Genomic DNA, 21,767 nt, shown 5'->3' with positions numbered 1-21,767 from the left:
TCAAACAGGCTGTCACTGTTCAGATTTGGAGAAAATTGAAGAAAGAAGCCTGCCTCAGGGTCTCCAGTGATTTAGTGGACTCTCAGTTCTTGATTTTCTGGGGAAGCCAACTAAGTCATAGGACTTAAAAGAGTAGCACTTGCCAGAGTTCAAATGAGAGTCAGCTTTTTCTTTATGCAGTATCTGGCTTTGAGCTGTGACAGGGAAATTGTAAACACAGAGCCAGGGAAATCTTACACTTTTTAAAATTGGAAAGCCCTGAAAAGCTTCCTAGTGAATTGTATTCCACTGCCTTTAGAAAAATAAAATTTTTATCAATGAATTATTTCCAAGTATGGAATAACCCTTTTGAAAATAGACCGTTGCTGTCATTCTATATATAGAGTAGGACAGAGTAGGAGCTGTTCATGGGCATAAGTTGAAACTGAACTTCTTCTCTTCCTGGTAAATTATTGCAGTGAGGTTTGGCTCTGGACTATCTCACTGATAAATACCTTTACCGTGCATCTAAGGGTTAAGGGCAAGAAAAGATGTGCTTTATGTCATAGATTACCAAAATCTGAAGTAGGGGCAGGGAAGGTAGGTAGGGAGGTGCTTGAACGATAGGTACACAGTGGTTTTGTAATACCTACATCCTGCATACACCATGGGAACAATGAAGTTATGTCATGCACAGTGATCTAGATACACAGTTTCTGGAAATGGTGGCCTGTAATAAGCATGAAGTATGTACTCATACAAGGTATTCGTGAAATAATTTTGTCATAATTTATCTTGCTTCAGATAAACAAGTAAAAGTCATACTGAATATGTTTTGAATTACAATGTATCATTTGGCATCAAAGAATTAGAGCTACTGCCTGGACTCAAAAAAAAAACAATAGAATTCCTAGGGTCCATTTAACTTGGTCTTCCAAAGCAAGATCAAGTTATTAAGTTGGTAGTAATTTAACTCCTGATTCTCTGAGAGGTGTAAGCCAAGAAAATGTTTTGGAAAAACGGGTCCAGTTTTCTAGGTATAAGAGCAAGAGCAAAAAGAGCAAGTCTTGACTCCTGGAGGAGGGCTGCTACTATCGATGTTGGGTTGATTCCTTTTGGTGGGTGAAGCTCCAAGACCCAAGCCTACTGCTTTGATTTTTTTTTTTCCCACGCTTTCTCTACTTGCTTTTCCCTGGATTAGAGTCTGAGGTGAGAAGTGACATCACAACCATCCATCATATCCATTCTGGAAGGATCAGGGGCAGTGACTAGAAGGTGATAAACAGCTGGTGTCACTTCCTTCATATACATATACATATACATATACATATACATATACATATACATATACATATACACCCTGCAACTTTACGCTTTGCTTTCAACTGAAAGCCTTTTGGGAACCAGCTTGTCATTGCAGGATTTAAATGTCCACAGAAGAGGGTCAATTATGCCAATGTAAATCCACTTCAAACAGGTCAAAGATGGAGCTAAAGCCTCCTGAAATCTGCAGGGTATTAGTCACCTGTTAGCATCCCATTAGCTACATATTTTGCCATAGAGGCAATATTGAGCCCTGAGTTAACTCCTGCGCCCGTTCCTATGTGTCATGGATGATACTGTTAAATGGTGGCGGTTAAACATCTATGAAATTGGGGATGTTAAGTCAAGTGTTCATTCTACTGAAATTTATTTTATTAACCCCGGTCTGCCAGTCAGATCAACGTCAATCCTACGTTCATAGCGAGCTATCATCTTTGGTCCTTGCGGCCATTCCTTTGTTTTATTTATATTATTCACGCATTGTGAACTTATTTTCCCATGATAGGATTGCTGTCTTCCAATTTAGTTTTATATTGGCCTCAGTTTTCTTCTTTATTAAATAAAGAAGTTAGATTCTCTGATATGTAAGTTCTCTTTCAGCTCTGATGCTCTACGAATGAGATTAAGGCCTGAAATGTGTTTGGCTCAGTGCCTGGCATATTACCAGTCCTTAATAAATGGTAGTTATTATTACCATTTATTATTATCATTAAATCTGACAAATTTTCCACTGCCAACTCTGAATCTAATATACTGGAAAACTGATTAGAATCTCCATAAATATTGGTGACTCTTCTCCTGGGCCATGAAATTCCTAGTGGCATTTTTTCCCTTCTTAGTCAGCTCCAAACTGTCCATTACCAATTTATTATTGATTCACAGAATTTCAGGTTAGGGACTCTTAAAGGTCAATTTCCAGCAAAGGATGTAGCAGAGGAAGAAATGAGGTGTCTCATCAGGCAAACTCTTCCCAGAATAATTCTCGTTTCTACCATTTCAAGATGAATTCTTATAGGGTTCTTGTTCACCTCTCCTAAAAAACTGTCTGGATTTCTGTTCATTGCCTTTCACTGAAATTTTCCTTTAAAGCTCTGAGGGACCTTGGCAGAGAGGCCAAACACTAGTGGGGCCTCATTATCTAGTAATATGTTGCTAGGTATAAGGCAGAGTAAAGCTTAAAACTGCCTGATTTCCTGCCATATGGCACGTTCGGGAGGAAGAGCAGAGGGTCAAACTTGCAGAGCTACTCCTTGCATACAAAAAGGAAGCATTTGTGCCAATCTTGGATTTAGCTTCTTTCCCAACGTTAGGGATGGTTTTGCACTAACCACTTCTATTCTATTAGTTCCTTGTTCCTTTGGCTACTGAGGCATCGTGAGCAGAGCTGACCGTGAGAACCAGCAGAGCTTAACGTCCTGAAAGAAGATGTTTTTTTTTTTTTTTGCTGTAGCTCCTGATCCTTATCTGGAAGCTTCATTGCAGCCAACTGGCTCTAATCAAGGAGGCTAATGAGTTCATGAAGGCAGATCCCAAAGCCTTCGTATTAATCGCAGAGGGGCTTCTTTGGTCTCACTAAAGTTTAAGAATCACACTCTTCTTAAGTGAATTCAGTGAAGGGAGCTACAAAAGTGATGGGCAAGAAGATGAATGAATCTACATTCACGTGTTTGAGTTGACAGATGTATGGGGTCCCAGGTCTTGTTTATTTCTTGAACAGAGCTAGGATTTTCCCTTCCAAATGCATACGCGCCCAAACGAAAGAATATACCCTTTGAGCAAGCTAAAATGCTGGCCCAGGGGTTGGTTTACAAAGCAGAAAAGTGGTTTGCCTGTTTCCTACCTCATTTTCCAATTCTCTCTCACGTTCAACGCAGTGAATGCTGTGTGTGCATGCCAAGCAGCGCACGCTCACCGAAGGCAAGAGTGTTCATTGGAAAGAAAAAGGAAAAGACACCATGGAGAAAAAAAATACCAATGAGTAGTTTTGCTACTCTTAGGAAAAACGTCCAGGCCTCAGGAGACCAGGTGCAGGGATTCCCTCTTCATTTCATTCAAAAGTTGAAGCCCAGAGGCAACACGGCTTTCAAAGAGAAGTATTTTGTGCTGTCTTTGTGGTCCTAAACAGTAATGACCCCAGAGTCCTAGAGAAAACCACAGGCCATGCTTCAGGCTTGACTCATAGAGTACGTTGTGTGGTCCTCACAGGGGCCACCCTCCTGCGGATCATTCCCAGACAGGCTCTCCCTACCCTCTGACAGCTAATGCCCCCAGTTCTGAAGGGATGACTGACTGATGTACATTGAGATTTGGATTTTGACTGAGCTCTTCCCATCCCATCTGAAACCCAGCGGCTTCTGGAAGAATCATCCAATGTCCTGTGGATGGATGCAGGTGGCCTGGGTGGCAATGAACAGTGATCTAATAAATTGTAAACTTTCTGGACTCCGGAGAGGGAGCCGAAGAAGTGGTTGTGCAGAGGGACTGGCCAGTAGCAAGACTGTCCTGAAACTGGAAAGCCCATGTATAGTGCTTATGCTTTTCCGCCTGTAAGTAACAATGACAACAATAGTAAATAAACCACATCTAGAGTTATTCAGAGCCTGAATTCCACTAATCCTTTGTGCTGCATTTCCTCCCCCTCCTCCTCTTTCTCCAGTGTCTAGCCCAATGCCTGGCAAGTTCTAGGTGCTCAAGAGATGTGCCAAATCAGTCAAATAAACAGCATAAACTATATGTCCTTCTGCAAGCGATTGAGCTTTTCTGACCTTCCACCTCTTCCTCAGTTAAGGAGGGGGATAATGCTATTTGCCGAGAGTCTGGTTTCAAGATCAGATAACATGGCATACCTTATGCAATGTGTAAAATGTCATAAAGCGGTAACTTCATGAGTTACCAATTTCACTTTCTGAATTTTATGAACTTTAAATTTACGAATTTTGAGTTTGCAGATATGGTTCAGCTGAGGGAAGAAGGGAGAAAAGTGAAGCCCTAGGCAGATAAAAGAATCATTACCCAAAGCTAGAGATGTGATAGGTTAATTAATCTCAGATACATTTAACCAATCAATGCTTAAGAAGAAAGATCAGAGGGGCTGGGCAAAGGAGGGGAAAAAAGGGGCCGGTGGGGGTTAGGGGTATCGGTAAATATTTCAGAGGCCAGTGGAGTTATTTACATAAAGGATACATTTTCTTTTCAGGAGAAATCATCCTATGCCACCAAAAGAGGGAGGGAGGTTGTTCAGCAGAAACGGGGTTAATCCAAGCTCACTCCTGCCCACTGCAGTCACCGCGCTGGAGACGGTAAGGAAGCCGGCGCAGGCCCGTATTTCATCTGAACTTCCTCTGTGGTCCTTTTTAGATTGAAGTCTCTCACTGTTAACAGGGCCGCGCTTGGACAAGTTGGAAAACTTTTCCCTTGGTGGAGAAAAAGCCGCCCTCATCAGACTCAGTGGAACGAATGAATGAAGTTATTCCCTTGGCCCAACGTCTCCATCCCCTTTCATACCAAATACTCATAGAAACATCTTTGCTCAATTCTGCGACTGGAATTTTACTCTCCCGTGGCGTTGCCTCGTATCAGACGCACTGATGTCGACAGTCAGCAGGCAACAGACTTGGCTTTGGAGTCACGGTGGTTGGCTTTTAAGAGTCGATGCGCCCTACGGTCCTGTGTGGTAGCTTCTCCCGGGAGCCGAGTGTGTAAAATAAACAGTTGCTGAAAAGCATGAAGAATTAACGAAATGAAAATCTCGGGTTATTTGTTCGGCAACTGACACGCAAGTGACCTTCCTAAATGCTTCGTTGTTTAAGGAGGTTCAGAGCTAGGATGAATGAATCTTCGGGGCGCTTGACTCGCACCAACGTGTAGATCTCCGTAGTCTTTCGGGAAGGGGGCGGTAAGTTGGTTCGAATCCAAGGAGGAAAGGAAGAGAAGGGGGCAGAGCCGCGACGCCGGGAGCTCTGCTCCCAGCCCTTTGGAAAGACTGGCTCTTGCCGCCCGGGACCCTAGGAGGTTACAGCCCGGAGAACCCGGCGGCGCTAGGACCTGGTTGGTGCCTGGCTGCGGCCGCGCTCCGGCGGGCGGAGGAGGGAGAGGAGGAGGGGGCTGTGGGAGAGGAGGGGTGTTGGGGGGGCGGGGGAGTCATTTATGCAGAGCAGGCGCTGCTGCCATTGCCGCTCACACTCCCCGCGCGCTGCTCGGAGCCGGAGGGAGCGCAGGGAGCGAGCTAGCGAGCGCTCGGAGCCCGGGCCAGCAGAGGGGGCGCCCGGCCGCTGTCTGCACCGCCGCCTCCGCCGCGCTCCGGGGCCCGGGGAGGAGCGAGGGCGAGTCGGAGAGTCGGGAGCCGAGCCGGCGAGACGCAACTGCAGGAGGGAGCCCGCCCCACTCCGCCGCCTCCTGCGCCCGAGCCGGGGAGCCCCCGCCGATCGCCCTGCGGGCCGGAGGGCAGGGAGCGCAGGTCCCCGCAGCCCCAGGGATGGTCTAGGAGCCGGCGCGAGGCTCGCCATTTGCTCCCAGCCGGGGCTCGCCGCCTCCTGCGGATCGCCCAGGGCTGCGCGCCGCGGCGGCCGGGGGGCTGCGCGCCGGGGCGGCCCAGGCCCGGAGAAGTTAGTTGTGCGCGCCGCTCGTGCGCGGAGTCAGCGAGCGAGCGAGGGAGGCAGAGAGGCGCCGGGGCCATGGGCTGGGGGAGCCGCTGCTGCTGCCCGGGACGCCTGGACCTGCTGTGCGTGCTGGCGCTGCTCGGGGGCTGCCTGCTCCCCGTGTGCCGGACGCGAGTCTACACCAACCACTGGGCGGTCAAAATCGCCGGCGGCTTCCCAGAGGCCAACCGCATCGCCAGCAAGTACGGATTCATCAACATGGGACAGGTAACGACAGGCTGGCCCAGTCCTTGGCCCTGAAGCTGCCGGGGCAGGGGGAGGCCCCGGCGACCTCGCGCTTCTTGCCCCCTCCTTGTCAACTCCCTCTCCCCTCTTCCAGATGTGCTCTTGCAGCTGTTGCCCTAACTCTTGAGCGATTTTTTCTCTTTTTCATACACACACACACACACGCACACACTCCCCAAAGTTACCGGGGTTGGTTTTGTCTACTCGTGGTTTTTTTGTTTTTTTGTTTGTTTGTTTGTTTTGCAAGCCACGAGGGACAGGTAGGGTCTCTGGAAAAATCCGGAGTATGCATACCCCCGTGGTGGTTTCAGACCCGACCGGATCTTTTGACCTGGAAAGTCGGGGAGCATTGGTAGCCTGAGCTCTTTTGGGGGGTAGGGGAGGGTGAGGGCGCTCCTTGCGGTTTCTGAGAGCCAGGGTAAGGAGAAGGCGAGGAAGGGAAAGCCTTTCCTGCTCGGACCTGAATTTAGTCCAGAAAGTAGTTTGCTCCTCTTGGGGGAGAGAACCGCTGGGCGCTGGAGGCGCAGGAGGCGCGGGGACTGGAGCTGGACGAGAGGAGGGAGGCGGAGGGACGGGAAGAGAGGGCCGGACCCGGCGTGAGCGCAGATCTGGGGAGAGACCTCCCGGCTGCCTCGTCTCTCTCCTGGGATCCGCGTGGGGGGCTCTCGGAGCCGGGTAGAAAAAGGAGGTGGGAAACTTCCGAGCCCCGCTGACTGGCTTCTGCTCTGGGAGAACTGCAAGCCTCCCCGCGCATAGGGACCTGCGGGGCCCAGAGGCGGCGCGGTGGGGAGAGAGTTGGACCGGCAGCGGGGCGCGGGGTTTTTGCGGGGTGCCGCTCCCGGGCTTCCGGCAGAACTGCCCGGCTGGGGAACAATGAATTAAATGGTGATATGGGGATGATTGGAAGCGCAACAGATTTGGAGGTGCTTCTGAGCTAAACGGTGTTGGTTTCCTTGCTCTCCTTCCTGCAAGAAATGGGAGTGGAGAGGGTTGCGTACACGGGCCCCAGAAAGTGACCCGATCATTCCCCACCCCCCGCAACTCCGTACTCACACCCGTTTCACTCACTTCTTCAGGCCTGGCTGGAGGAGGGGGCTCTGGCCAGACCCTGGCCTGACTCTGCCGGGAGCGGGGGGGGGGGGGGGGGGGGGGGGGGGGGGGGGGGGGGGAGTGAGAGGCGAGGGTGATAGGGCACCTTCGCAGCCGACGAGCTTTGGGGACTGCTCCGGATGCACGTGCCCTGCGTGCTCTGCAGGGGTGAAGGGAGAGGAAGGTGCTGCTGGTGCAGCCGGGTCCAAGAGAGTACAGACGCTTTCTGATGCCATCGCGCTCCACGTCCAGGAAGGAGAGCCCCGGAGCGCTGGGACCCTCAGCTTCCTGCGGGCTGCGGCACTGGAGGGAGATAGGGAGCTCTGGGGGGTTCAAAGGAGGTGGAGCCTGAGGTTTGGGGCTTTGCGGGTCCAGAGGGAGGACGTGTCCCCGAGAAGCCAGTCCCGTGGAGGGTGAAACCAGGGCAAGGGGCAAGGTCTTTATCCACTCCCGCCACGCCCCCTACACACACACACACACACAGAGCAAGGTCTGCATCTAACATACACACGCAGAACACACACACAGAGCAAGGTCTGCATCTAACATACACACCCAGAACACACACACAGAGCAAGGTCTGCATCTAACATTCACACCCAGAAGGACGGAAGGGAAATCAGCCAGATTTTGTTGCCTGAATGCCTGTCATCTTCAGGAGAGTCCCATTCTGATGGTTTGTTAGGATTCTACTAGCTTCTTATTCATCAGAAGAAAACAGTCTCTTTCTCCTTTTACATGAGCTTAAAGTTGGGTGCTGGTGTGACCCTGAAACGTAACTGGGAACCCTAACAATGAATGTTAATAATCTTTCTAGAGATGCATCTCTCAAGTTCAGCTAACAGGGAGCATCTCCCATATAGGAGACGTAATTGGAAAATAAGTTCTTGATCATACACGGTTTTTTTGTTTGTTTTTGTAATCTGCGAAATGACCATTTTGGGTGGCTATTCCCCCACGTTCAGCAAATTGGAAAGCCAAGACCCTGGAGAAGTTGACCCGCACAGGATCACTCAGCTGGACGGTGGCACAGCCATGGTTCAAACCTAGGACTCTCTGGCCCTGGCCTCCTCCTGCATGAATCTCGCCTTTTAGGGTATCCCCCCATCCCATAGAAGGAAGGAGGCACAAAGTAACAGCCCCAATTCCCTGAATTCTGATTTAGTGGCTCGTAGACTGGAAGCAAACATTCAGTAGTAATTCACAGATTCTTAGTTCAAACAGACCTGGACTTCTTGACTCTAAGAAGCTTCATGACTCACAAGGGCAGAAATACCTGTTTCTTAACGAACTCATTAAATAGAACTTAGATATTGCAGAACCTGGCAGAGTGAGGGAGGAGATTCTGTCCCTGAGCCCACTTTGAACAAGCAGACACTGCAGGGTCCTGTGACTTCACCTGACTCTGTTTACAGGGGGCCTTCTAATGATGAGCCGTGGCTTTTCATCTAAAAAGTAACGCAAAGAAACTTTCCGTGCAGATGACCCCAAACGCTACTGTGGTTTTTACAATGCCAGTGAAGAAATTTAGTGCTTTCAAAGGTTACGGAGGACCCCTTGAACTGTCAGTGAGTCTTACAGTGTGAGGTGTTTGCTCTGTAGATCAAAGGGGAGTAACCCTATGCTAAGTCTTTGGGCTGGTAAATTGAGTTCACACATGCTCTGTCGATGCACTCTAAGGGCCAAACGTATATCTTATTCTTCCTTTACTGCTCTGACCTTTTAACACTTAAGGCATCCTCTTGTTCTTTCTTTCCATCAGTAAACCAGTCAGGGTTCCATTGACTCATTTGCGAACGTCTCTGGAATGTTCTCCTGGTTTTACCCATTTGAGCTTGGGGTCCCACCTCATGGGTCACAAATTGGAACTGAGATCTCTTATTGAGACTGATGTCATTCATTATCTTCGTGGTGGGTCTGACATCTTGAGTGTAATCTTTTCGGGGGGATAAGGTAGTGAATTTTTCACCACCGTAAAGGTACAGCTCTGACTACTCAGAATTTCCGTGTGATGCTTTCTGTAGCATCTTAGCACTGAGAACCACCAGAGGTAAAATGTCTGGCCTCGAGCTTTCTACAGAAAAAGAATAGGTGTGCCTCTTGTGTTCATGAAAAATAGGATATGCAGAGTTACATGAGAGCAAGCGAGCAAACGGGCAAGGAGGGCATGCTCGACTTCTGGAAGGGAAGAAGAATGAGGCTTATCTTGCTATTGGCTACAGAGATAGCATTATGTTTTGGTAGGTTTTCTGCATAATGTTAGTATTTGTGAATGGCTATGCCTTGAAAATCTGAAATGATACCATCATCGGTAGTAGTAGTTGTCGTCATGTTGGTGTGTATCACGTCTTGCTTGGTACGAGTGCCCACTCTAGAATTCCCTGTCTTTCTTCCCCTGCCACCCCTGACTACCAGCCCTCCTAGGCTCTGGTATGCCCTGCCTGTTGGCCTCACGCAGATGGAAGGGAGGCCTTGGTGCCCCCTCCCAATCGGGTGCTCTGACTCTTTGAACTAACAGAGTAGTGGTCAGAGGGGAGCAATGACAGAAAGGAATGAAGACCTGACATCATGTTAATTGTGAACCTTTGTTTGGACTAACTCTACAAACCAGGGGGCTTAATTTCTGGTTATTTGAATTCAGGGAGAAGGTCCCTTGTGAAGGTTGTTTGCAATGTGCAAGAGTTGTATTTATCCTTCTGTGAATTGCATACAATCCTGGATCCCAGGCTGAGATTACCAGTAGCAAAAAGCTCTCCTCAAACCATGTAACTTATCTTGAGCAAGATTCCGGAAGGATAAAGCCAGATGCAAGCAATATTGGGGAAGTATTTTACCTGGAGTTCCCATTGGAAGCAGAGACTTGGAAACTCCAGGGATGCCCCTTGCAAGGTCTTTGAAAGCAGGAAAGTCAGTGAACTTAATGGAGCCCCTACTCCTCCATCTGTAAAATGATAAATCTCTAGATAATAGGCTGAGTTGACTCTGCATTGCTCAGCACATAGTTAGGCTTTCAGCGAAAGGTTTGTTGAATCTGAATCTGAAATAAGGGAGGCTCAAACTTTATTTAGATAGGGAGAAAGGAAGACATTGTTTTAAATGGGAGAGGCAAAATGTGAAGATCAGGAAAATAAATTTTCAATGGCTGAGTAAAAAGAGCTAAATCAGAGCTTTGTAGACAAGGAAAATGGTTTTCCATTTCAACTAACAATATAAAATACTTTAAAAATAGTTTCTGTTGGACTCTAAACAATTCTGGCTGATTTCTCTTGGTGGTGCCTTCCTCCCTGGTTGATCCTTGTTGTAGCCCATTAAATATTATAGGATAAGCTCGCCAGAGATGGAAGACAGGGAAGAAAAATATCTGAAGACTGATTATTTTAGAAAGCATCTTACCATCTTACGTGAGATCATATTTGAATTTACATTTTAATTCTGAATGTAGTATGTATGAGGAAAGTTAAAAGCAGCATTTCCCAGAGATCTTTAGCAGGAAGAACTTTGTTCAGAGACCTGCCGAAGGCCTCCCACTCTGCTGATTAATTCTGACCTGCGGGTAACTTGAGATGATTGAAATGTTGATAAACAGTGGCCAGTGGGTTCTGGGCACGGATGGATGGCATTGCAAGTAGGGACGTGGCTAGCCTGCGGGGCAGAATGGGAGTAGACTGTGCTCCCCTGGTTGAATTTTTAGGCACATTGTAAATAGCAAAAGAAATTGATGTGGGAGTCCATCTGGCTTTGCATAGGACAGCTCTTCACGCCCAAGAACCTCAGCGCTGACCTCCGTTAGCAGCTCTCACATGCCTCGTTCTCATGAGCAGGAGAACCTTTACTGGAAAAAAAAAAAAAAAGCAATTCGGAGAGCTTGGCCTGATGATACTGGCCTCTGTTGCATTAACCTCATAGGCCAGGAATGGCTTGCATGTGGCCATTGGGATTTTTGGGGTCTATTGGAAATGAAAAACTGCATTTTTGTGTACCCAAAGGCAGCTGAATTTGCCTTATCACTGTCTTTCATGAGCTTCTGTCCAGAGGTCTTAACCTTAAAGGTCAGCCAGAGAAGCAGGGTAGCGTGCTGGGAAAATGGCCAGCGATGTCTGACTCTTTGGTTAAGGGAGGGAGTCCTGACCCAGAAACATCCCCTGGGCAGGGAGGGGTATTTGTCTTGTCTGTTCTAGTGATTTGAAGTAGTGTCTGGGTTTTCCCCAAGGCTGAAGTATCTCTAGGCATCGCTGTGCCTTGGGACTTTATCGCTTGGCTAATTCAGGTGGGATGAGAAGGCTCTGGCTTCCTGGATGGGAAAAATGAATGCTTATAGACCTTCATGCATGCGAGAAGATAGTCTGCAGATATACGGACGTGTATATCCATATGTATATATCTGTTAATTTTTATTTTTACCGAAGTTAAATATGCATATAATGAGTGAAATTGCTCATGCAGTATTCTTCCGAGTTTCAACAGATTAGATGTCTACATCTAAAGGTAGCAAGAAAGGACAATCAGTGCCAATAAACTCTTCACTGTGGGTTAATTCCTGCAGGGAGATGAGATCAAGAAGAAAACAAGAGTGGGAGTCAGCACATTTGAGGGCTTTTTCTCTCATTAGCCAACGCAACCTTCATTGCCTCATTTTTCAAAGAGGGGACCCTGATGCCTGCTCGAGCCACCTTTCGGGGTTGCTGAGAAGTCAAGTGCCTAATAATGAACACGAATATATAAAGAAAATAAGACGAGGAAGCATCACATGATCTACAGGGGCTCCAAGGAGATGCAAAGGCTGCTCGAAGGAAAATAAGAGAAGGGGCGCCTGGGTGGCTCAGTTGGTTGAGCGACTGCCTTCGGCTCAGGTCATGATCCTGGAGTCCCGGGATCGAGTCCCGCATCGGGCTCCCTGCTCGGCGGGGAGTCTGCTTCTCTCTCTCCCACTCCCCGTTTGTGTTCCCTCTCTTGCTGTGTCTTTCTCTGTCAAATAAATAAATAAAATCTTTAAAAAAAAAAAAAAAGAAAATAAGAGAATGCCATGGTTGAGGCATGTTTCTGTAAGTGGAGTGACTTGTGATTTTCTACATTCTCGTGCTTGCCCCTGGGGATCTAGTGGCGGCTAAAGGGGGATGGAGTCAGTGTCGTTCCTGATCCTCCCTTTAGAGGACAAGTGTCGTTCCTGATCCTCCCTTTAGAGGACAGTGATAGCTATACTTTTTCCCTGAGAGCCATGGACAGAGGTAAAGGGCCGGGAGGACAGACAAGAAAATCAACCAGCTAAGGCTCCCCATCTCTAGGTCGGGCAGCTTTGTTTATAAAGCAAAGACAGCATGAAGGATGCAAAAGAGTCAAAACACGGTCTTTTTTTTTTTTTATTGAAGTATAAGTAACATACACTGTTATAGTAGTTTCAGACGTACAACATATTGATTCAACAATTCTATACATGACTCAGTGCTCACCCTGATAAGCGTGGCCACCAACTGTCAACATACGACGTTACAATATTACTGACTGTATTCCCTATGCTATCCTTTTGCGTTTGACTCAGATGTGAATACGCATGGAGGAGTAATGGAAAATAAAATTGAAATATAGGAATATAGGCATACAGATGGGACTCTTCTAGGTGCAGGTGTTGAAAACCCAATCTCCTACTGCTGAAATAAAACTAATAAACAATCAGATAAGAAAACAGGGACTGTTGGTTTAAACAGATCTGCATGCCTTTAGGTGTGGTTCTGAAAACAGGAGCTGAACCCTTGGTGCAAACAGGCCTTACCTGATGTGTACTTTCTTCATGGCACAACCTACCCTGACCTAGACTGGCACTAATTAGGGCATTAATTTTTTGTTGTTGTTGCAGAAATACATTAATGAGTTTGATTACGAGGATGGTGTCCTTGAGGCCGGTGGAGGTGTATGTAATACACTCCAGTATGGACCCTGTTGTATGTTTCTCATCTGATGAATTCTGATTTCTGCAACACTTCTAGATCCAAGAGTTTTTAAAAGGCGATTGTGAGTCCGTCCAGCTGCAAGTCCAGAGGTAGTGCTAATGTCAGGATTTCCCTGTTTCCCTGTATGAGCTTTATTCTCACACAGGCCCTTTCCCCAAGACAGCAAAGCTCCTACAATTCTTAGTACCTCCCTTACCTGCTGTTGAAATTAACCAGTGAAAAAGACTCCAGTGACTGTCTTCCTGATAGGGTCATCTCTCTACTCATAGGCCACTGACTTTGTCCACGGGGATGGCCACATGTGGGTGAGTCACCTTGGGTCACATGTTCACCTTTGAAGTGAGGGAGACATTGACCATTGATGGGAGGGACAGTTCCCCCAAGGGAGAAGGGGGTGCTGTAGCTGGGGAATGAGGGAAAGCAGATGCGGGACATGAAAACTTTCTCCTACAGATTGGGTTATACAAGGCTTTAAATGCTTAGGCTAGGGAGTTTCAAGTTCATCATGTAAGATAAAGAGTTATGTTGAAGTTCCCTGAGAAGAGGCAAAACCTACCGACTCAACCAACATGAGAGTCCAACAAGTAATGCATGAGACGTTCTCTGCTTTCCAGGAGGTAGGACATTTTTACTCATAACTGTCATTCAGTGCAGGACAGATACGAATGGGGTCACAGGCTGCACAGTATGGTTCGCCTGGGAGGAATCTGCTGGCCTCAGTGTAAGGAGCTGGAGGAGGCAGAGAGGCTCTTGTGTTGGCAAGGGTCAGTGGTAATGAAACAGAAGCTGAGACAATGGGAAGAGAACAGCTTTGGATTCTTGCAGAGGTGGATTCAGTATGGCTCGGGGACTAAGTGGAGGTGGAGGATGAGGAGGAGGGTGAAGGTGAAGGTAAGTATCAAGTTTATGGCCACGGGACCAGGAGGATGGTGGACTCATTTATGGAATCAGGGCAGTCTGCTGGAGCGCTTTGAGAACAAAAGGATAGGTTCAGGCTTCATGTTGTTGCTCCAGAGGAGGGCACGCAGATTGAATAGGATTGCTAAGGGATGTAGCATGAAGAGTGGAGGGTAGAGGGGGCTGAGGATAGGGCTTTATGGGAATCTCTCCACTTAGGGATGAAGGGATAAAGGGACTGTTGAGGGTCATGGAGGCCCTGAAGGTAGAGCCTGGAAGCCACGAGAACGGGTGTTCCCTTTCTCGGGTGTACATGAGTGAGAAGAGCTGTAGAGAGAATCTGGCATATGAGAACTGAAACGTGGCATAAAGATTTGATGATGAAGAGCTTAACTGCAATCTTGGTGCCAGAGCTTGGTTGAATAATGAGGGGGAACTCGGGGATGTGGGACAGGAGAGGAAATGAGTACAGAAGGTTCTTATTACACATTTACCTACCTCCCTATGTTCTTGCCCTCTGAGTCTCATGGATGCCCTGCGGTAGCTAGGATTGCAGGTCTAGAACCAAAAGGGTTTGAATCCTAACACTGCTCCTTCTGAGCTGGGGGACTGTAGGCAAGCGTCTTAAGCTCTCCGTGTGAAGATGCTCCAACAGTATTTCCCTCACAGAATCAGTGAGAAGTTTAGCAATAGTGCCTGGCATGTATGACATTCTCAGTGGGTGTCCGTTATTATAGCTTGTTTTTTATTTTTAACCAAGTGATGCTCAGTTTCTATATACAGTTTCATCCTGTTGTTTGCACTTTAGTGAGCCTTTTCCAGGGTTACTAAATAATTGTAGACAAATTTTAATGGCTGCAAAATTGAAGGTATCCTACTATGTTATAATTAGTGTGACTGTACATCCTATTTTGCCTGGGATAGTCCTGGCTTATGCGTTACCTCCATTAAGTATTTTTTAATATCCTCTTTTCCTTTTAGACGTGTCTGGGAGTTTGGAAGAGAAATGATGTGGTTACCCCAATTGTATGCGTATTTGTGTGTGCGTGTGTGTGTGTGAGTGTGTGATTGCACATCTTTTCACTAGCTGGGAACCAGAGCCATGCCTCTATCTTGTTTGTGTCCTCAGCACCTAGCACGGTGTGCACTTGGGATAGGAAGCGTTACATGGAGAGAAATAGGTTTGGAAGGCAAGAAGAGCACTCCCTGGTTCCTTGAGACTAAAGAGGAATGAAGGGTGAGTGGAGATGCAGGGGAGTTCAAGGTGAGGGGGAAAGGAACGTATGTGTCAAATAGCTCGATCTCATGAGTCACTTCTGAGGTGAAGGACACCTGCAGAGACTGGGCAGAGCTGGGTGAAATTGGTTTCCAGGCGCTCCAGTGGTTTGACACATGTTAAGGAAATTCTGATAAGAAGCCATAAAAAGGGATGAGATCGTGCTATTTGTGACAATGGGGATGGACGCAGAAGGGTATCATGCTAAGTGAAATCAGTCCAGCTGAGGAAGACAAATACCGTATGATTCCCTCGTATATGAAATTAAAAAAAAAAAACAGTGAATAAACAAACAAAAAGCAGACCCAGCGCGCGACCGACGTAGCTACACCTGTGGTGAGCACAGACTAACATGGAGACTAGTCAGATCCCTACAGTGTGCACCTGAAACCAATGTAACATCATGTCTCAGCTAGACTCAAATTAAAAAAAAAAAAAAAAAAAAATAATCAGGGGCGCCTGGGTGGCTCAGTTGGTTAAGCGACTGCCTTCGGCTCAGGTCATGATCCTGGAGTCCCGGGATCGAGTCCCGCATCGGGCTCCCTGCTCAGCAGGGAGTCTGCTTCTCCCTCTGGCCTTCCTCCCTCTCATGCTCTCTGTCTCTCATTCTCTCTCTCTCTCAAATAAATAAATAAAATCTTTAAAAAAAATAAAAATAAAAAATAAATCGGTGATGAATGACTGTGAAAAGAACAGCCGAATAGCCAAATAGCAATGAGAGTGTTTGCTGCTTGTACTGAGTTATCACTCAGAAAGTAGTGGTTGACTATTAATGAGGGAACAGATGAAGCAGTTCGTATTGTTTTGTGCTTCTGTCACTAAGGCTCAGAAACCTGAGATTAGAACAGGGCAAAACAGGGAGTTAGCTTTCGCCAGGGTGAGAGAGAAGGGAAGAGATGGGTGGGAAGCTGTGGGTCGGGGGAGGGGCGGAAAGGTGGGGGTGGATGGCATCAGTGACTCTTGAATAGGAGAGGGAGTACCTCTGAAAGGACACAGCACAGTGTCTAGGCTTTGAGGAGGGTAGAGGGGCCAAAATAGGCATGGTGAGTCAAAGGAATGGGGCGGGTGCAGGGGCTGTGAGTACAAAATCAAAATGGAGGGCCAGTTAGACCGCAGTAGCAGAAGTGAAAACATGGGATGGAGGCATCCCAGAGGGTGCTTGTGTGTGTGTGTTTTTTTTGGTAAGCTCCAAATTAGAGCTGTTCTGCATCATGACAAGGTTCCAGAGTAGACATGCTGGTGAGCTGATCAGGTAGAGAACTGGTGAAGGCCAGTGGGTTAGACAGAGTCAAGAGAGTGTGAGGCTGGGATATTAGAAGGCTTATCAGTTTGCATAAGATGAGGATTCCAAGTCATCGTGCTGGCACACTCACGAGGCAGGGAAACATGACGTTTGACTCACACTGCGATTCTCCTTGGATACATTTAGGTATTATGTCTCCTTTACCCATCTGTGTGCTCTTATTTGCACTGGACGTCCTGTATCAACTTAAGGGATAAAAGACAGACACCTGGGTGATTGCTTTCAACTCCCAAATGTGTCTTCCTGTATTTGATTTTAAAACTGAAGATTGCATTGAACACGGACTATAGAGGAAAGAGTGTAAACAGAGAATGTGAAACCAGAAATAATATTTAAGGATGATTTTAAATGGTATATACTTTGTTACATTTTATGTTTGCCTCTACCTTAAGTTGTCATGTAACCCACTTCCATTATAATAAATAATTATACCTGTAATTTATTCACATGTCATGTATTCTGCCCTTTTAATTTATAGAGTATAATGAAGCTGTGTTCTGAACACGTCTTTAATTTATTCTTAGTCCAAACTTTAGTGCCCTATAGGAATAGACGTATTTTTAAATATGTGTTTTAAAAATTATTTATAGATTGCTCTCTATTTAATATATAATATTTTTAGATTGCTCTATGTATATTAGCTTAATCTTGTTTGCATTCCTATGTAATCTGATTGTTAATTTAGGGTTAACATCACAAAGGAAGCATTAAATTTCTATTTAAATCTGTGCATTATCTAAGAGGTTAACTCTGTCTTGGGAAAATTACAGTGTGGGTCCCATACCAGCATTGGAACTGGTTAAGATTTATTAAAAGCAAATCCCTCCCTGCTGCCTTTCCATATATATATATATATATATATATATACATATACATACACACACACATATATGTATGTATATGTGTGTGTATGTGTATATATATATATATATATATATATATATATATGGTCCATATATATCTATATTTGTACTAAGTACCCAAGGTCTGATATTTTTGTAATAAGTACTTAAGGTCTGGTATTTCTCTACTCTGAGAAGCTCTTCCAGCTGTAAAAATATCCCGGTTCCCTCCATGTCACTGTTCCCAGGCTTGTACCTTGTTTTCACTAGTTGATGTTTCTCAACCAAAATAAAACTGGGCAGTGCTCACTAGTTTGAATGCAGTGCAGGGGGAGACCCTTCCAGGGTCTTTAATCTTGTAAGCAGATGTCCAGAACTCTAAGTTTAGAAGTTTACTGCATACTCAATCCTGGGCCTATTGTACTTACTTGCACTTAACTAATACCTATTTTTTTTCCTGTGTGTGTGCAACCCCATTCATCAATTTCAGAGTTTTTCAAGAGAAAAGTAAATTGTAGGCCACTTAGGATTTATTACAGCCCAGCTCCCCGCGAACCCTTTTTTCTTTGTTTCTTTTCTTTTTTCTTTTTTTTAAACTGTGGGGCATCTTTCTATTTGGTTAGTGCTCCCGAGCCAATTTGCCAAATGCTACATTCTTTGAATTATCGTAGGGTGATGTCGTTGCTTCTGGGCTGGTTGGACAATGCTCTGAGAACCAGTAACCAAACTCAAGACAGAAGACAGGTGACTTGCATTCCCCTCTAGGTCCCGCCCTGCCACTAATTTGCCACACACGTCTGAGCTGGTCGGAGACTTTCTCTGTCTTAAAGGGTTGGTTTTATTCATGGCTTTATTTAGAAAATAGTTATTGAAGGACACGACCGAGAAAGTGAAAGGCAAACCACCCAATGGGAGAAAATATTTGCAAACCATACTTGATAAGAGAGTTAGATCCAGAAGATGCACTCAGTGGACAAATAGCCCAATGAAAAATAGGCATAAAGGATCTGAATGGACATTTCTTCCAAGAAGATATATAAATGGGCAATAAGCACCTAAAACTCTGTATAACATCAGGGAAATAAATGCCAATCAAAACCACAGTGAGGTACTAGGTCACACTCACTTGGATGGCTATAATCAAAAAGACAGATAATCATGAGTGTGGGCAAGGATGTGAAGCCATTGGAACCCTCATACGTTGCCGGTAGAATCATAAAATGGTACAATCACTGTTGGAAAACACTCTAGCAGTTCCTCAAAATGTCAAACATAGCGTTACCATATGAGCCAGCAATTCCACTCCTAGCTATGTACCCAAAAGAAGTGAAAACCTTTGTTCATGCAAAAACTCCAAAAAGTGGAAACAACCCAAATTCTCTCAACTGATGAATTGATAAACAAAATAAACAATTTTATTTTGCGATAAAAATGAATGAGGTACTGATCCATGCTATAATATGGGTGAACCTTGAAAACACTATGCTAAGTGAAAAGAGCCGGTCATAAAAGGCCACAGATAGTATGGTTCTGTTTTTATGAAATGTCCCGAATAGGCAAATCCAGAGAGATGGAAGGTAGATTAATCACATCGGGCTGGAAGGGTTGACAGGAATAGGGTAAGGTGTATGGGTTTCTTTTGGGGGTGAGAAAAAAATGTTCTAAAATGAATTGTGGTCATTTTCACACAACTCTGTAGAAATATAAAAACATTTATATTTAAATGTTTAAACTATTTAAATAGTTTATTTTAAATAGGTGAAATGTACAGTATGGGAAGTAGGTCTCAATTCAGCTGTTAAAAATAGTCACAGAGTACATATTGTTTATCATCCATTCTAATAGGCATGGTGACACTGTACTTGTCATGGATAATATCTGCTCACGTGGAGCTTATATGACAGTGGGAGGAGACAAGCTTTACGCCAGTAATGAAATGAATAGAATAATATCAATTATGGTGAGTGTTGTTGGAAAGCAAAACACAATGGTAAGGGTGGTGAGGCGTTCTATAGACCAGGCTGGTCAGGGAGGCTCACTGAGGAGGAGACACTTGAGGCAGAGACCTGAATATTAAGAAGGAGCCAGCTACATGGAGGTCTGGGTTGGGGGTCACGTCCATGCAGAGGAGACAGCCAGGGCCAATGCTCCTGAGGAACAGAAAGCTGCTGGTGTCAATAGTCTAGTTAAAGTGGTTGAGCTTGAGGTTAGAGAGCATGATCTTAAAGCTTATTTTAGTGCTGCCATGTCCCCGTTGAGAAACCACCGGTAGCTCCCATTTCCTACTGTGTTCACATAGATTTCTTCTCTGGGCTTTTAAAGGCCTCTACCCACTTTCCCTGAGATACTTTTTCTATCATCTTTCCTGTTCTGTCCCTTAAACCAGACAAACTGGACTTCCCATTGTTCCCCAGGTATTATGCTCAGTGCTTTCCTGTTTCTGTGCCGATCTTTCCACTTGGAATATTCACCTGACCTCCTTGCTGTTCTGGAAATCCTAGCTCCTCTTCTTCTTCTTTAAGATTTTATTTATTTATTTGTCAGAGAGAGAGAGAGAGAAGGCAAACACAAATAGGCAAAGCAGCTGGGAGAGGGAGAAGCAGAATCCCCGCTGAGCAGAGAGCCCGATGTGGGACTCGATCCCAGGACCTGGGATCGCAACCTGAGCTAAAGGCAGACGCTTAACCAACTGAGCCACCAGGTGCCCCACCCAGGTGCCCCAGGCCCAGTTGAAGGCACATCTCGGTGTCACCTCTTTGCTATGCCTTGCTCTGAAAGTATAGGTAAAATGTAGATATAGTTTGCCCAAAATTCTCTTAGGAAATTTAGTTAGTTTTTCTTTTTTTTTTTTCCCCCTCCTTTGGGGGATTTAATTATTATTCTATAGCATCTCAGATGGCCTCATTCTATATAAATAATCATTAAATATCAGTTGAATCCTGAAGTATTTTATAGACATGCAATGTATATAAAGAGAACAGTCTAAGCACTGGAGAAAAATTACAAAAGAATTCTATCCAGTCAATAAAGATGGCTAACAGTGTATGGTATATTCTATAAAGGAGTATGTATGGGTAAAGAGCAGTGATCTAGAATTGATGAGTCATTTGAGTGTGGATTCTAAAGTCCCGGGCTTCCTGGGAACTAGCCTAACCCTTATCTTTAAGGGTTTCAGACCTTGGCATCACCAGCCAGGTCATTCCTTCTGACTTTGACTTCCATGCAAATTCTTGGTGTGAGAGGCACAGAGTACACAGTGTGACTTTGTCCACGCAGAGCTAAGTCTCAGGTCATCCTACGACCACTTCTCATGGAACCCAGGGAACCCCAAGGACCCCGCCACCTGTGCTCATCTTCCGGGGGGGGGGGCGGTCAGTGGAAGTCCTGTGTCTGTTGGAGCAGTGAGAACAGCGCAGAAAGTTCCCTCAGTGAAAAAAATGGGTCAGTTGTTAAGAGTTGTTTTCAGATCGCAGGCAAATTTTACTGTTTGTGTGGAATCAGCGGGCCGTAGCAAAAATAAGCAGGTTTGGTGCTTATGAACATCCTAAAACTCAGGATAATGGAAGCAGTAGAATCTTGTGATGGTCAAAGGCTCGTGGCAGGGTTCACCTGGATTGGCCATTTTGAAGGACTGAAATGCAGGAGTTAAATTGGCACGAAAGGAGAGATTGCAGGCTCTGGGACAAACAGACATAAAATTAAGCCCTTCGGCTTAGTCCTTAAGGAGTGGCTTCAGAAATATCCTTGGAGATAGGAAGTAAACTCAAGACAAATAGAGCAAATGTCCATTGGGAATTAACTCCATTATAAAACGAATGCTCTCTTGTTTGGGTGACATGGCCAGAAGCCAGTCTCTCAATCGAGATGGGTCTCCCTATCTGACCTTTTCACTTTGATCAGATCTAAGCCTCAAATGACCAGTCCTTCAGACCTAGACAGAGGGAAAGGTGAGTTGTATTTTCTGGGTCAGATGAAAGGGAAATGGGAAAGTGCGGTGTTCTCAAGCTGTATACAGTTCTAGGGTAGCACTCTTCTCTCCTCTCAATTGGGATGGTCTTCTGTAGCTAAGCCCCTTGTTACTTCTTGTTTGGACTATTGCACCAGTCCTACCCTGCCCCCATTGTCTTCTCCTTCAAAGCTTGCCACATTTTCTCAGCACCCAATCTGGTTCTTCTCCTTCTTCTTCTTCTTCTTCTTCTTCTTCTTCTTCTTCTTCTTCTTCTTCTTCTT

At 45.8% G+C, this 21,767-nt stretch overlaps 1 protein-coding gene across 4 annotated transcripts in view; it reads left to right on the top strand.

The window, feature by feature from the left end:
- The first annotated feature begins 5,492 nt into the window (after nt 1-5,492).
- The window catches only part of PCSK5 (proprotein convertase subtilisin/kexin type 5), a 463,938-nt gene continuing 447,663 nt past the window's right edge, over nt 5,493-21,767 (top strand). For all 4 annotated transcript variants that reach the window (XM_035029028.1, XM_035029027.1, XM_035029029.1 and 1 more), the window contains exon 1: nt 5,493-6,167. In XM_035029028.1, coding sequence (XP_034884919.1) covers nt 5,976-6,167 — 192 coding nt within the window. In that variant the 5' untranslated portion in view covers nt 5,493-5,975. The remainder of the gene's footprint in view (nt 6,168-21,767) is intronic.

This window comes from Mirounga leonina, unplaced genomic scaffold, assembly GCF_011800145.1.
Source record: "Mirounga leonina isolate KUSES-001 unplaced genomic scaffold, KU_Mleo_1.0 Mir_224, whole genome shotgun sequence".
NCBI lineage: Eukaryota > Metazoa > Chordata > Mammalia > Carnivora > Phocidae > Mirounga > Mirounga leonina.
Note: the sequence above shows the minus strand (reverse complement) of the source record. Positions and strands in the feature narration are given on the sequence as shown.